At 42.5% G+C, this 14,843-nt stretch overlaps 1 protein-coding gene across 1 annotated transcript in view; it reads right to left on the bottom strand.

Moving 5' to 3' along the window:
* The window catches only part of RGMB (repulsive guidance molecule BMP co-receptor b), a 59,340-nt gene extending 51,603 nt beyond the window's left edge, over positions 1 to 7,737 (bottom strand). The window contains exon 1 of the mRNA XM_069225963.1: positions 7,062 to 7,737. Within this exon, the coding sequence (XP_069082064.1) occupies positions 7,062 to 7,167 (106 nt within the window). The 5' untranslated portion in view covers positions 7,168 to 7,737. The remainder of the gene's footprint in view (positions 1 to 7,061) is intronic.
* Positions 7,738 to 14,843: the final 7,106 nt, after the last annotated feature.

Raw genomic sequence — 14,843 nt, 5'->3', positions numbered from 1 at the left:
CACAGACATGGTGGTCTGCTGTCTCCAGCAGGCCACCATCCCTGTGAGGCCACCATTCGCAAGGGGGTCGCAAATTGCGACCCACCTCATGATTATTCATGAGGTGAGCATTTGCGAAGTCCTTGCGAATCACAGATGGTGTCAGGGACACCATCCTACATTCAGATTTGTGACCCGCAAATTGCGAGTCGCAAATCCGAACCTACCTACATGTGGCCCCAAATTCTTAAAGAAAGTCACAAAAGTGCACCCATGGTATATGTCGTACCCCAATAAAATATTTGTGAACTGTATTTTAGCATGGGTAAATACGCATGTGTAGATTTGCTCATGTGAAAATCTATTGAGCATTTGCAAATTCATTTTCCCTCCAGCCACTTTCTTCCCAACCCTGGAAGAAGTTCTAATTCTGCCATTGTCAGGAGTAAATGTCCAACCTTTCTTATTATGGGAAAATATTAGAGAGAAGCTGGTGAAAATCTTTAAAACATGCAGGTTAGTAGGTTTGCAGACTCAAAGGCATTCCAGCCCTGGAACTATTGCTTACTGCTTCCTCCAGCCCCAGTATGCAGATCTGCAGAAAGGTGGAAAAATAAGGAAATTGCTACAGTAGGGATTGAAACTGCTAGTATTCAAGCCCTACTATGGTAGTAGCCCTGGCATAATCAGAGAGGCTATTATCAGAGCTCTTACATAATGAGATTGCTGCTATAATTTGGCGCCACACTACATGGCACCAAAGGGACAAGTAGATCTTTTTACACGACAAGTAGATTTGAGAAGCAACCTGTCCCGTGGACAAGTAGATATTTTAATAAATTCCACACCCCTGCACACACTGGTCAACAATGAACTAGCCATCTTCTTTCTAGAGTTTACCTATCCCCTTTAACACCATCTCCTAAAGCTCTAATGTTCAGACAATTTTCTTTCTAGCCCCTCGTCCTGTTGTGTCCCTTGTGACTATTGGCAAGTGTTCACTTTCCTGTGCCATTAGCAACTGCTGTGTGCAAAACGGTGTCATTTTGTACACTGCATAATATGTTTTATGTACCAACTTCACAACCATGTCTAGCACAGCACTGGCTTTGCCAACAATGGTGACTCCTAACAAAATGTTCAGCTAAAGTGAGTGTTATCATGCACTGCGTTTATCACATCGCACCTGGGCGAATTCTGTGCTGATATGCCAGGAAGTGTGCTCCTTTCGTCAATTTCCAATTTTCTTCAACTCTCATTCGCACTACCATGTATGATCACAATCTATACGTAACCACAGCCCTGACAATGCCATATTCAAACAGTGAGCACTTCCGATTTGGTAGTAAATACTCCCGGACAACGAAGTCACTACCTAATACAAACAGGACTATCTATCTATCTATATATCTATATATCTATATATCTATATATCTATATATATTTATTAACAGAGAGCCAGATTCAAGTAGGGCTACACAGTTTGATATAAACCAGATCCTGGCACTCGACCAGGTGCAAGTAATTGTTTGTCATGAATTAGAAGGAGTTTGGAAGAGGCTAGTGATTTAATTTACTCTAGGAGCTCCCACATTCATCTGTACCACCCTCTTTCTGCACTACCATTGGCTTCCAGTGGTCAACAACAGGTCTTTTAACATGTTATTCATTGTCTATTGTTCTATCAATCGACTTGCTTAGCTTTTCATGATCAGAAAGATCAAAATTCTCTCCTGCAGTGTCAGCATTCCAGTGACCTGGAGCTACAAAAAGGTCCCCTTGCTTCTGTTAACAGACTTCCTGTGCTTGCTCAAGACACACTGAAACTCTCTTCCACCGTCCTTTTGGAAAGTACATAACCTTTTCTCCTTGAAGACCTGGCTTCTTGTATACTATCTACCAATCAAATCTCTGCCAATGTGGATTCTCACATAATGTGCTTTCAGCACTAAGGATTCCCATGAAGCCTAAGTGAGCTTTACATATAACAGCCAATGTAATACACATCAGCAAGGTGCAAACATGTGCATAGGCACAATTTAGGTGCTGAAGAAAAGATATGTTTGTATGTGGGAGTGGGCATGCCTTCATGAAAACCGAGGTTCGGGTGTTCTCATAGTAAATTCAGTTTATCAACAAACAGCGTGGTAATCACTAGCTTCTGGCAGTCCAATGTTTGACGATTGTTGGAATTCCAGAAGCTGAACGTGTGTCAGTCTCTACAGCCTGTATCTGAGTGCAGTGTCAGTGTTTATGGACATGCTGACAAGCAGTCCGCAGAGCTAAAGAGTTACAGGCAGTGTACTGTTGTATTGGTATTATGGATGCTCATTATCAACATACTCAAGGGTGTGATTCATATCTCGTCATTGTCAACTGAAATGTATTGAATCAAAACACCCAGGTATGTGAACCTGGACTGCTTTTTGTCATGTCTGGGTCATGCATATCCCTTACTGTGACCTGCCTGCTGGTCTTCTGTCGTGGATGACAATATGGGGGCAACCAGCAGTATTTAGTGCTGGTGGCAACCAGTAAACGTACTACAGCTGTAAGGTCCCACTAGCTGTATTCCAGGGCATCACATTCACAGGCAGGCGATGTAAGACGACCTGTTGTTTCTGTGCAGTTTTAATAGCATCCTGCTTTAAACTCAGAATTCTGTATGACAACTACTGCCTCTAAAGATGTGTGTATATATATATATATATATATATATATATATATATATATATATATATATATATTAGCCTGAACTATTCACAAGATCTAACCGTGAAAGGGTGTATCTTTCCTGGTGACACTGCCAAAGCTGTCAAGGTTCTTGCACACTCATTTTTAAATGTCACATCAGTACTTTTTCAGATCAAAGATGCAAAACCTGAAAGCTACGACCAAATTAATTCCTTTCTGTATGAGGGGCCACAGTTATCTTGAGGGTTGGGTCTGGAAAACCAGCTTGCCAATTAGGCGAGGTACGTCCTTAAGCACTTCACCCTTAGAGAAAATATTGTATGCGGGTGCTACTAATCTATGTAATAGCACAACACATGGTGCAAGTTACTTGGCTCTGTGTCTATGCTCTATTTCTCTAATAGCATCGTTTCCACAGACATTTGCAAAGCACTTGCACATTTTCTGTAACTCTTTCAATGCCATGTCTAAAGTGTCCATAAATAACATTCCGTAAATAGCATCAGGTTTAAGGTCCTAACTCGTGATGGCAGTCACCAATTTTTGTGGCTACACCACTATTCTCAAATGTGGCACTATCTGAAAATGCGAGGTTTCACATGCCAAACTGCAAAGCATTCCAACTAAACACTTTCCTACTTGACAGCTACATTTTTCAGCCCTGTGCCTAAAAATATTTTAATAACTAATTCTTCCTGGTCATGTCTGGTTATTTAAGATACACTGATTTAGTGCTGAGGGGGCGAGCTGATGGACACTTCTGCAGAGCTACAAATATAGTGGAAAACTATTCACATCTGGATGCAATTTGGAATCAACTTAGGCTAACGTTTCCCCCTCCCCCAGACACACGGAAAGAAAAGACTGAAACCTACTTGCCTTCTTAAATAAGACACTATGTATACATATACTGCCATGTGCAGACTTTCATAGTATGCACAGTTAAGGCGAAACAAGCCGACGTTGCCGCACACCTTGAAAAAACATTACCGAGAAAACACAGGTGGTGGATTTATATTCCAATTCCCGTGTATAAAAACCAAGCTCGGGTTTCAAACTATGTCATGAACTGGTGGAAAGCAAATACAACAGTCTACGGGCAGGAATGCCTACCAGAAATAACACCCCTCCCCCAGCTCATTCGAGCCTTCTCTGTTAAAACTTGGCAGAACGTCAATCTGTCTTCTCCTTAAACCTAGCGGCTAGCTACGAGCTTCTTAAGACAACGGTGTTATTATATGGCACTTTACGAGGCAGGGAGTTTTCACATGCCAGTGGTGGCCGGGGTGGGGGGTACAAAACGAAGCCATGAAACATGCAGAGAAATAACACTAAAACACTTGTGATGGAACAAACCTTCATAGACACCAATGATGGAAACAAAATACATGCCCACGGCTTCAGAATAGCAAAACATAATGGGATGGATATGTGTATATATATATATATATATATATATATATATATATATATATATATATATATATATATATATTTCCCATTTCTATGCTCCAAAATATATTTCATTGCATCATGCTTGCAGAAAATGGTTTGTGCATATCGGTTTAGGAAACAAAAAAAAATCTTCACGGCACAATTGCGAAATGTAAGCTACTAGTTACGCTAACCTATCAAAAGGGACATAATGACAAATGACAACCTTAAGTAACATGCAATAATCACTACATTAATTGAATGAACTCAGTAGTCAACAAGAACATACTGGTCAGAGTACACCTGACTGGCAAAGATGCTGAAATAGGTTGATTGAAATGGTGGCATGGAAGATGCCACTACTTTAAAGCACGGAAATGAGGTGGCTTTATCGCTGCTTGGAACCCAAGCAGGACCACAGTCGAGCCTTGATAGACAAACTTGCACAAACCGAGGTATTTTCTCCAGCATACTATAAGGAATAGAGCAGAGCACTTGGTACATGATACAGCTCTTTAAACTAAATCCCAAAGACCTGGATGTATGACGATTTGGAATATATGACTTGGTTTCCTGAAGATAACATGGCTTCAATTCGGAATGGTTGATTGTAGTTGCATTTTCTGTAGATGATGTCTTTCATTAAGCTAGTTCTCTGGATTCAAAGAACCGTTTGCGCTGCAGCACGGTCTGAAAATACTGTAAAGCTCACTGCATCCGTGGAACAAGCGATCAGTACTACCAAGAATGTAGAAGGAAAGCACTGTATAGTCGATACACAAGTCTCAAATTAGCAACAAAAAATATATTATGCAAATTAAAAATAAAAGTGTAGCCTAGCTCAAATTAAACCCTTATTACTCCCAAAGGGCCAACATTAAAATAACATTTCTACTACCTAAATAACTGCATCTACTACTTTGCCTTTCAAACAAGGATTTACAAGTACATTTACGTACAGTTATCCTTTACTGACAATCGTCGATACAAGACAGATGCGCCAGAAATGTGAGGGGCATGCATTAAAGATGCTTCTAGCAGGATTTTCAATAAGATAGACAAGGAGCTAAAATAAGAAAACGAACACTATGCACATTCAGTATCGTTGTAAGAGCGCCTCCGTTACAATTTTTCTCCATGCACTGCTGCCAAGTTTTATTGGTATGTGAAGGAGGACCTTCAGCCTACAGTCCAGGGTCACTGTGGGTCACTCCAGGAAGGAAATTTTACAGCACGGACCAAGAAATAATCAGGCTTAGTGAATGTTTAATGATGAGGCACACTCTTTCCTGTCACGGGTCAATAATGAAAATCCCCGACCAGGATCCCATGAAAGAACAGAGACAACAAACCAACCATAGAGCAGAGGAATACCTTGAAAGAGACGAGCAAGTAGCAGTTTATTCAATTCAGCAGGCCCTTGTCAGTGCATCCTCGCCACATGCAGCATCGCCAGTGAATCCCCTTCCGGTGACGACAGGTATAAAGTGTAGGAAAAGGGACCCTAAAATCGTTAAGACTATTGAGTACTGGAATGGGGGAGAGGATTTGGGTTCACAAAGGCAACAGGAGTTAGTTTTTGCAATAACGGTTAGGGCTAGCGTGTGGGGCGGGGGCTTTGAGTCCTTGCAACTAAAGAACAAGGGGTGTAATAAATGCTATAGTAAATATCATTGCAAGAAATTGTCCTATATCGAACATGTATTTTTGTAATAGCCAAGCCAAAGTGACAGACAGCACACAAAACTGAGCCCTCCTAAGCTTTTAGTACACTCATGATAAGTGCACGCTAGCAACACTCACCATGGTCATATTTGATTCACCTCTAAACAGCTACTATTTCTTTCGGGCTGTGATTCGATCGTACTCAGCCCTGTACCACTTTCTTGGTCCAACTATATTCTTGCTCAGCATCCGAATGAAAATAAGTCAGGCAGACAAGAAATTGTTTTCAGTCTGTAGAACACTTTCAAAAACCCGTACTCTCTCTAAACGCAAGCTGCAGCTTATTTGCATGCAGTAGGTCAGCAATATTTTTTTTAAAGGCGATTTCGTTGGGGTCGACCTTCGTTTTCCAGAGGTATTCCCTCTGAACCCTCACGTCGAACACAGACCAAACATATATATCACAGCGAGAAACGCGCTGAGCGTTCTGTAAAAGAATTGACAACCACAAGTCCAAGTTTGTACGGGTTGAGTGCTTCAAATACGTGTTGTAATGCGGTGTCAGGAACTCACTAGTCTAGTTTTAACCTTATAACCCAGACACTTTATGTCTCGCACATCGAAGAAGTCTCGCTCTTTGTCAGTCAGACTCACGTGACTTTAGGCAGCCACGCTCACACCTTGAATCCACATGTTTTCCAACACGAGTTCCAAGTAGAAAGCCCTTAAATTCCAAACATGATGACTGATGTGTGATATATATATATATATATATATATATATCTCAGGAGCTGGAATTCCCGTCAAAACACTTTTTAGCCATGCGATCGACCCAAACTGGTGCTCCCGTAACACAAGGGCTGACAGTGCTGCGCCTAGAGTCCTTTTACCAGTGGAGGATCCGGATCCACGCTCTGGAGGATCACAGCGCAGTGAAGGGGATCTGCAAGCATGCCCTGGTGTCACACCTGAATCGTCAAGTAAATCAACAGTACACCCCCACAGTCGAAGGCGCATACACCGCTCCCCCAAAAAAAAACACCACAGGGATGCAGCTGCAAGAGGCGCGGGCCACTTTCAAAGCGCCTCTCTGAGCGAGACACCCCTGCCACAAACCCTGGTGCTGATATCCGACCTCTCTAGGCCACTCCAACTCTGCATCAACACACCACTTACACTTCACCCGTCGGTGAGAAAAACACTACCGCCCCAGACCGTAAAAGCTCACCGGTCGTCCCTCGACGCCTCGTCAGGGCCAGTAAGCGCTATATAAATACAATTACACATACCTGCCGCAAGCCAGCAGAGCCAAAGGAACAGCAGCAGCGGCGGCGGGCGGAGTGGGCTGGGGCGTCGGTCAGCGCCGGGGGGGCAGGGGGCGGCCGCTCTCCCCATGCCCGTCCATTCAGGGCTCGTCGGGCCAGGAGTTTGACAGCAACGGGAGGACGTGGGCCTCCGTCCTCGGTCCCGATCACGCGGTACGGTGACCGGAGTCCGAATGCAGAGCGCGCGCAAGAGCCAGGCAGCTTAAGCGACTGCAACAGAAACTGCAGCTCGCGCTCTCTGCCCCAACCGCCATCGATCAATCTCAGGCTCGCACTCTAGCTCCGCCCCTCGGCCGTGAACAAAATGATCCCGCCTCCAGCTCGCCACTGGTTGGCTGAGCGCGATGTAGTTCTTCCTAGAAGGGGAATGGCTATCAGTCCCCGTGTAGAACAACTAGCAGCCACTTCGGAGACGCGAAAGGTAATTTCGAAGACCAATTGCAAGTCGCCGTAAGCCACTGTCCGCGGCAGCCATTGGTTCCCGGAGTGGAAGCCCGAAGCGGAACCTGACACCTCTGCTCTCGTCCCTACTTTACGGGGGCCTGAGAGGCAACCCCCCCTCATCCAGCGTGGCCTACTGCCAAGGCATAGCCCGAGGGAGGTCTAGCCGTGGCGAAGGCTGCGCAGCTTGGTTGTTGACAGAGGCACATGCTTCCCCCTCGTGAAGCGCACAGGAGCAGCCAGCGCTCCGCCCAAGTCCCAGATCCACTGATGTTAATGTCCCCAGTCCTTCCAGACAGATGTCTTCACGCTGCGCCAGAGGTGTCCTGTGACACCCATGTCTCCCTTTACAATGTGATGGACGCGTGGTCTGGTCATACCTGTTGGAGGTTGGGGGAGGGTGCAAAATTAGCATGTTTTTGGGAAGCGAAAGAGCACCGTTATTAAATTCCCTCCAGCATGCGAGTAGAAAAAAGGAGGCCACTTTGATGGGCTGGGTTCTATTTTAAAAAAACATGACAAGCACGAATCTTTGTGCAAAATAGTGCGGCTCGGACCAATTTCCAATTAGCGCTACCAGAACAGGAGGATATGCCAGCTTGTGATGCCTGTACATCCAAAATGAAAAAAGTACGATCACTGCAATTACCATGATGGGCACCAATGAATAAAGAAGAGTGTTGAATAAAGGTGGCTTTGGTGCAACAGGATTTGATAGGGGTTGCGTTACTTCCATTTCGGGCACATAGAGGAACATTTTATTACACGTGTAAAAAGCAGAACGCTTTATCCTGGGAGCAAGAGCAATTTCCTAATTGGTATTTGCAGACAATCACAATTAGGTAATCGTTATTCCTAAAACCCGTACATAAGGACCATAGTTCGACTATACTCCGACTCCTCTATTTAATTCTAAGCCTCTTTACATGCTTTCCCATGGATTTCTGTAACTCATGCCCGACCAAACACAGACTTGGTTGTTGACAAAGCTTTGCTCTCTGCTTCTGTAGATGTGTGCAACAAATCCTTATAATTAATTTCAACAAAGAAACCTAACATGTATACATTTTAATTTGTATTTTTATTTAGCACCACTCACAACTTTTAAAATTGCATCTGCAGAATAATTTAGTAATTTGACTTAATTGTACAAAGTGCAAAGATTAAGGCAAATGCTCTGCTCTTAAATGTAGGATAGATGAAATCTCGGAGAGCATCCCTCGGTAAGCCAAACATGTAAGTAATTCTATGATGCTGTATAACTCAGAATGGAAGAACTGAGTTACCAAGATTTTTTGCTATGTTGATATATTTCCCAACCTATTGTGCAATTTGTTTATTGCTCCATGTAGACCCACAACAGTTTGGCCAGAGTATGAGCATAGTGAAGGATTTGAATCTGTTGTGCTCCATTCCTGGTAGGAAATTATCTGCCTGTGGAAAGTGCATTGCATTGCTGATATCGGCTATGTAAAGACTAAACAGTAAAGGAGCCAGAATACATCATTATTTATGCCCTCTGTTTGAGGATATATGATCTGACACCCTAAGGGCGTTTCCACCTTTTACTCTTACCCAGATATCAGAGTACACTGAACTAATAGCTGTTAGCAAAGAAGGGGGGAATACCCGGTTTCGTTATCTTGGCCCATATGATTTGACAGTCAAGCCAATCAAATGCAACAGTAAAAACAATACAACCAGGAAACACTGTTACTTCGTGGAAGAGCAGAACTATGAGCCATAAAATTCAGGGGCAGGTTATCATCCATCGTATTGCAATTAGATTTAAACCCGGTTTAAAAAAATTAAATTAATCACCTTTGTTCTGCCCACTGTTCTTACTCTCCTAAAACGCTCCTGGCACAGGCCTTAGTCTCCCCATCTGAAAGTGTGATTAAGCAATAACAGAATCAGATCTTCTTATGTAAATGATGTAGAATGGACTCACTCCGAGAATCTGGCACTTGTGCCTGTTGAAATGCTTGCATTATACTACTGGAATAACCAGTGAACCCAGTAATCAAGATTTAAATAAAGAACCCAGAATCTCACACAGGCCTGGAGTGCTATTACATCTAATTGAATTACGTGCCAACTCTGTGCTTTAGAGAGAGTGGGCTCATTAGTATAGCAATTGTAATAATGGTAATCAGTTATATCAGCTATGTAATATAAGTTAGTTATGTGTTTTATCCAACCTAGTAGACATACTCCATTTCTGTGAGTCTTATTATCATCTAGATTGTTTACAAATTGTCAAAATATGGCTTGATCTCGTTGCCTTGAAAGTTTATGTACTAGAGATTACTGTGGATCAAGATAATGCTTTTTCTCCTTCCACAACAATTTGTGAATGTTTCTGCTCCACACATAGAAAATAACTTTATTGTTTTTACTGTCTCTTTTATGCATTTTTTGAGCTACTGTAATCACAGTTCTAAGTGCTTTTAGTGTAGATGTAATCAAAGCCTTCCTTGTGTAACCCTTGGTCTTTGTTTTCTTTTACTAGTCAGAGTATCAATTAATTAATTAATGACCAATCAACAGAGTGACAGGGAATGATTCAGGTCAAGTAAACTGTCAAATAGGTCAGTGTCTCCTATGAGATCATGACACTCTTCTAATTTAATTACGCATACAGGTGTCTGTTGAAACGGCTTCACTCTACCCATTTGTTCCATATTTCCTACCACTTTACTGCACTCCTCAAAATTCAGAAACAAACATATAATCTAATGGATGGACAACCATATGAGTGGTGTGGTGTGTCTGCTTAAGTAATTTTAAACGCGAAATTGCTTGATAAAGAATGAAGATTGAAGCATGGAAAACAATGATTATCTCCAGGCTTTCTTGAGCATTCAGATCTATCAATTTGACACTTGGGACTATGCTGGGCGGTGTGATTACATTTACCCAGCAGATTAAGATTGAGATCACCAATTACTATAACTTCCTGACCAGAGTATTGTTAGACAAAAACCTCAATTGTTTTGCAGAAAGTCATACTTTTCCCTCTGCGGTTAATTAAACATTAATTAAAATACAATAAATGATTTATTGTAGAAATGACAGTGAGCTATAATCACTGCCTGTGACAATATGCAGGGCTGATCCATCAAAATAATGTTGGTCCCTATCAAAATGGAAACATATACAAAGAGACTGCCTGATGATCTACCAAACGTATTTGATTTAACTGCATGGATAAATATTAAATGGATAAATGTATCCCTTGATTGGCACAGGTGTGATCTTCCATGTTTCCCGTTGGCATAACATATCCCAATTTGAGATAAAAATCAAAGTGCATCTGTTTCCAGCATCTTTTTAGTCTTGCAACATTCCATGAAATTAAAGAACAATTGGTATTAGTAAATTGTTTCTGTATGGTTCGAACTCAGGCTGGGCTGGGCAGGGAGTGCTGGTTTGGAATTGCCCCTAATGTGAATGACAGCCAGCTCCTATCCTCTTGGTTGCCCAATGCAATTAATGAAAAGGTGCTGCAAAGTCTACTATGATATTTGTGAAGTTGAATGCAAAGAAGCTTGAATACAGTGGCACAGTGAGCAAGCACCCACGTCTGGGCATACCCTGGCCACTTAGAGCGCTATGCCACCAGATTCAAGCTAGCCTGGCTGATGAGGAGTGATACCCCGAAACGGTCTCAGGATGGTCGTTTCTAGTCCATGGAGGACCTTGCATGGCAGTTTGGGCTGGACTGTTTCCATGGGGAACAGGGTCAAGACTGATTTGCATATGGTTGGATCCAAACTGGAATGCAATGACGAGCAAAAAAACTGATGAATTAAACCCAGATCTCTAACTGGGGGTGAGTGTTTGATTTGTTATGCACTCCGTCCAACTCCTGCTCTTTTTGTATTTGTCGCCCTAAGTGGGAGGGGTATGCCCAGATGTGGATCCTGTGCTCGTTATGTCACCAGATTCAAGCTAGCCTGGCTGATGAGGGGTAATACCCCGAAACCGGTCCGAGGATCCTTGTTTCTTGTCCAGGGAGGAATTGGTCTGACAGTCCGGGTTGGACTGTTCCAGTGGGGAATAGGGTCAACATTGATTTGGATATCACTGGGTCCAAACTGGAGTGGCATGGTCAGCAAAACAAACTGATGGAACAAGTCCAGATCTGTGACTGGGGGTGAATGTTTGATTTGTTCCACATTTAGTTCATCTCTTATTTTTTGCTATGGTTATTACTACTACATTATCTAATCTATACCAGGTTAATGGCTTGATACGTCATTGTTAAGAAAGATTAAAGCATACTGTATTAGAAACAATACAATAATCAAATGGACTGCACTTCCCATGTCAAAATAATTCACCATTCTTGAAATCTAGGGGCAACAATACCAACTCATCAAACCATGACAAGTCCTTTCCCTGTATCTGCTGTCAATGTGCGATATCAGCAAGCAGTCAACCATGATCCACAGGAGCAGATCATCAAGGGCAAACTTCCACAGAACTACAAATCCTGCTGCAGCATACAAACAGCTTTTAGACACAGGCATCAATTTACCAAAATGCTAGGGGTAGCGGAAGTGACATCACACATAATTTAACCTTTACTTTGACACACATGCATGCTTACACAGATATACACATTCACACACTCTCTTTCACATAAACACACTCTCACCCACAAGCATGCATACAACACACATTTAAAAGCCTTTTTTAATTACCTCAGCTACTAGATAAGTACCATATTCCATCTAATTGTACTCCATTTTTATTATACAAATAATGAATATATAATAAAAAATTGACAGACAACCAGGGAAGTGGAGCCTCAACTGACATCCATTAGGACAAGCTGACCCTGTGTTCCAGGGACTGCATTTTGCCATCTCTGAGGCCAGGGGTCGCAAAGGAAGTGCCAGGGTCACAAGAGGCAAGCTAGGAGTTTCAATTGAAACCCCTAACTGACTTCCATGCTTTCAGATAGACAACAAAACCCTCTTCCAACCTAATCCTGCTTGACCTCTCTGCAATCATCAACACAATGCACAAGCAATCACTGAGCCCCACTGCAAAGATGCAGGGTTTTTCTGACACAGTCCTTGAAATGAGTACTTCCTCATAATCACCAGGAGTTCATGCAGATAGGAACTACACCATCACAGGAACTCACATCTGATGTAAAGAATGCCAGGGATCTACCGTCCCTCTCATTACCTTCAGTCTCTACATGAAACCTCTTCTATCACTGCCTTCTAACAACATCAAGATCCATCAACAGGCTGAAGATAATGTCTACTCAACCAATGAAATTTAGTGATGCAAAACCTATCTCCGCTTAATCCAGAATTGGATGTCAAGTAGCTATCTCAAGCTCAGCCTAACTGATATGGAGTGTCTCCTTATTTCCAACAGCTCCAAACAACCACAGATTTAAGCCTGGCTATCCAACATGAACATAGATGGCTTCACCCATCAGCTGACACACCATTCCTAGGATTAACCGCCGACACAAACCTCACCTTAAAAACATTGCCAGGAAAATCAGGACAATGTATCAGCTCTACCTCCTGCAAAAAGTGAAACCCTTCTTCCAGATACCTATTTCAGAACAACAGTGCAAGACCTAGTCTTCTCACGCCTAGATGAAACCATTGTTTTCCTCAAGATCCTTCATGGCTCCACTGTATCACACTTCAAAGATGCCCCGCATGCCACAGCTTGTCCTGTCCATGGCTTCAAGAAATTCAGCCACATTACCGCAACGTTTAAGGATCTACATTGCCCCCTCTCTCGTAGGCTCACACCCATGCTTAACAGCAACTGCATCACCTAAAAGTAATTCAGATGATAACCTGATATATCTGGCCAAGGAACTAATCACCTCAGACATACAACGTGTTAACCTGAATCAATGATATGATCAGAAAAGTAAAAAAGAAAAACGATGGCAGGCCCTCTTCATCAACTCCCACAGGATTTGGAGTAGCATTTCCTCCAGAATCATAACTTCTCCATTTGTCCTGCAATTCGGAAAGAAGCTAAAGGCTCACGTCTTCAATGAATACTATCACCCACAATAGTATCACACCTGTTACCGTCCTCTCAGCAACAACCATAAGTGTTGGCCTTTGTACAGTGCTCTAGTGCTAGTATTAGCTAGCTTCCTAGCTAATTTTGTGCTATACAAATGCCCACACACATACCCATAAACACACTCATTAACCTGGTAGCTCTCAAATGTTCATAAACCCATAATCCTGGATAAGCCCTGGAGATAGGCAGGTCCCAAAAGTCTCTGCGAGAAGTCACATTCCAGATGATTGACATGATAAGTAGAGACCTTTCAAACTCATTATAAAACATACCTAAGAAATGATGCTATGTGTGACTGTCTCATTACTAGGAGGGAAAAAGGCATGCATTCCCATCAGAGCCTTACTTTGAAGAACGTAGTGGAGTACATTTTTTATCGTAACTTTCGTTGCCCCACTCTGTTGATCTGGAAGGGTAATTGAACAGTCCTTGGCTGTTGTTTCTATGAGACAAGGTCGTAAGAGATGCCGCATTCAGTGTTATAAAGGGATAAAGAACATATGAAACAAGAAATTTGTCTTCGAGAAAGATTCAGTAGTTAGAAGACCGAGTGCACCACTTTCAAGTTCTTGAATGGTGCCACCAGGGCCAATAAAATGTAACCGTTGAGATTCTTGGCTTATTGGTAATCTTCATTTTACTTTGTCCCTCTCTTTCTGGTAGCCTTAACCTTCAAAGATGGCTTACTTAGATACATAGAGGCGTTTGAGAAATGGCTGTTGCCAAGGAAAGATGATGCCCTAATGTATGTATGCTTGTGTGTCGCACGGCAGGGATTAACCACCACATATCTGGACTTTGTCTTCGAAGCACATGAGAAGGGCTTCAGAGAACTCTTAAGATTACAGCCCCCCCCCCCACCCCCACAACCTCCGCTCCCCCACACGCCAAGGGGTAGGAGGACACTCTCTCTAGAGAGCATCCAGATGTCAGAATACATCCTGGAGTCCTTGCTTTTCAGCTCTGAGGAGTTGGTTGTGAAATTGTGATAATCTTATTATGAACTTGATTTGATCCGATTGTCTCGGGAATCTAACTATATTCATTGATATTTAAAAAAGGAATAACAACTCAGATCAATAAAATGACGCATACAATCAACGTGCTTTGGCTAAACTGAGAAATGCAGATGTGTGGCGGAAATACACGGTTTCTTCTGAATAAATCTGCATTTCTTAAATAGCTGTTTATATTCAGAACTCTACCTAGCTCGCCAGTTCTCCC

The sequence above is a fragment of the Pleurodeles waltl genome, chromosome 1_1 (assembly GCF_031143425.1).
Source record: "Pleurodeles waltl isolate 20211129_DDA chromosome 1_1, aPleWal1.hap1.20221129, whole genome shotgun sequence".
NCBI lineage: Eukaryota > Metazoa > Chordata > Amphibia > Caudata > Salamandridae > Pleurodeles > Pleurodeles waltl.
The sequence above is the reverse complement of the archived record's forward strand: the minus strand, read 5'-3'. Positions and strand labels throughout refer to the sequence as shown.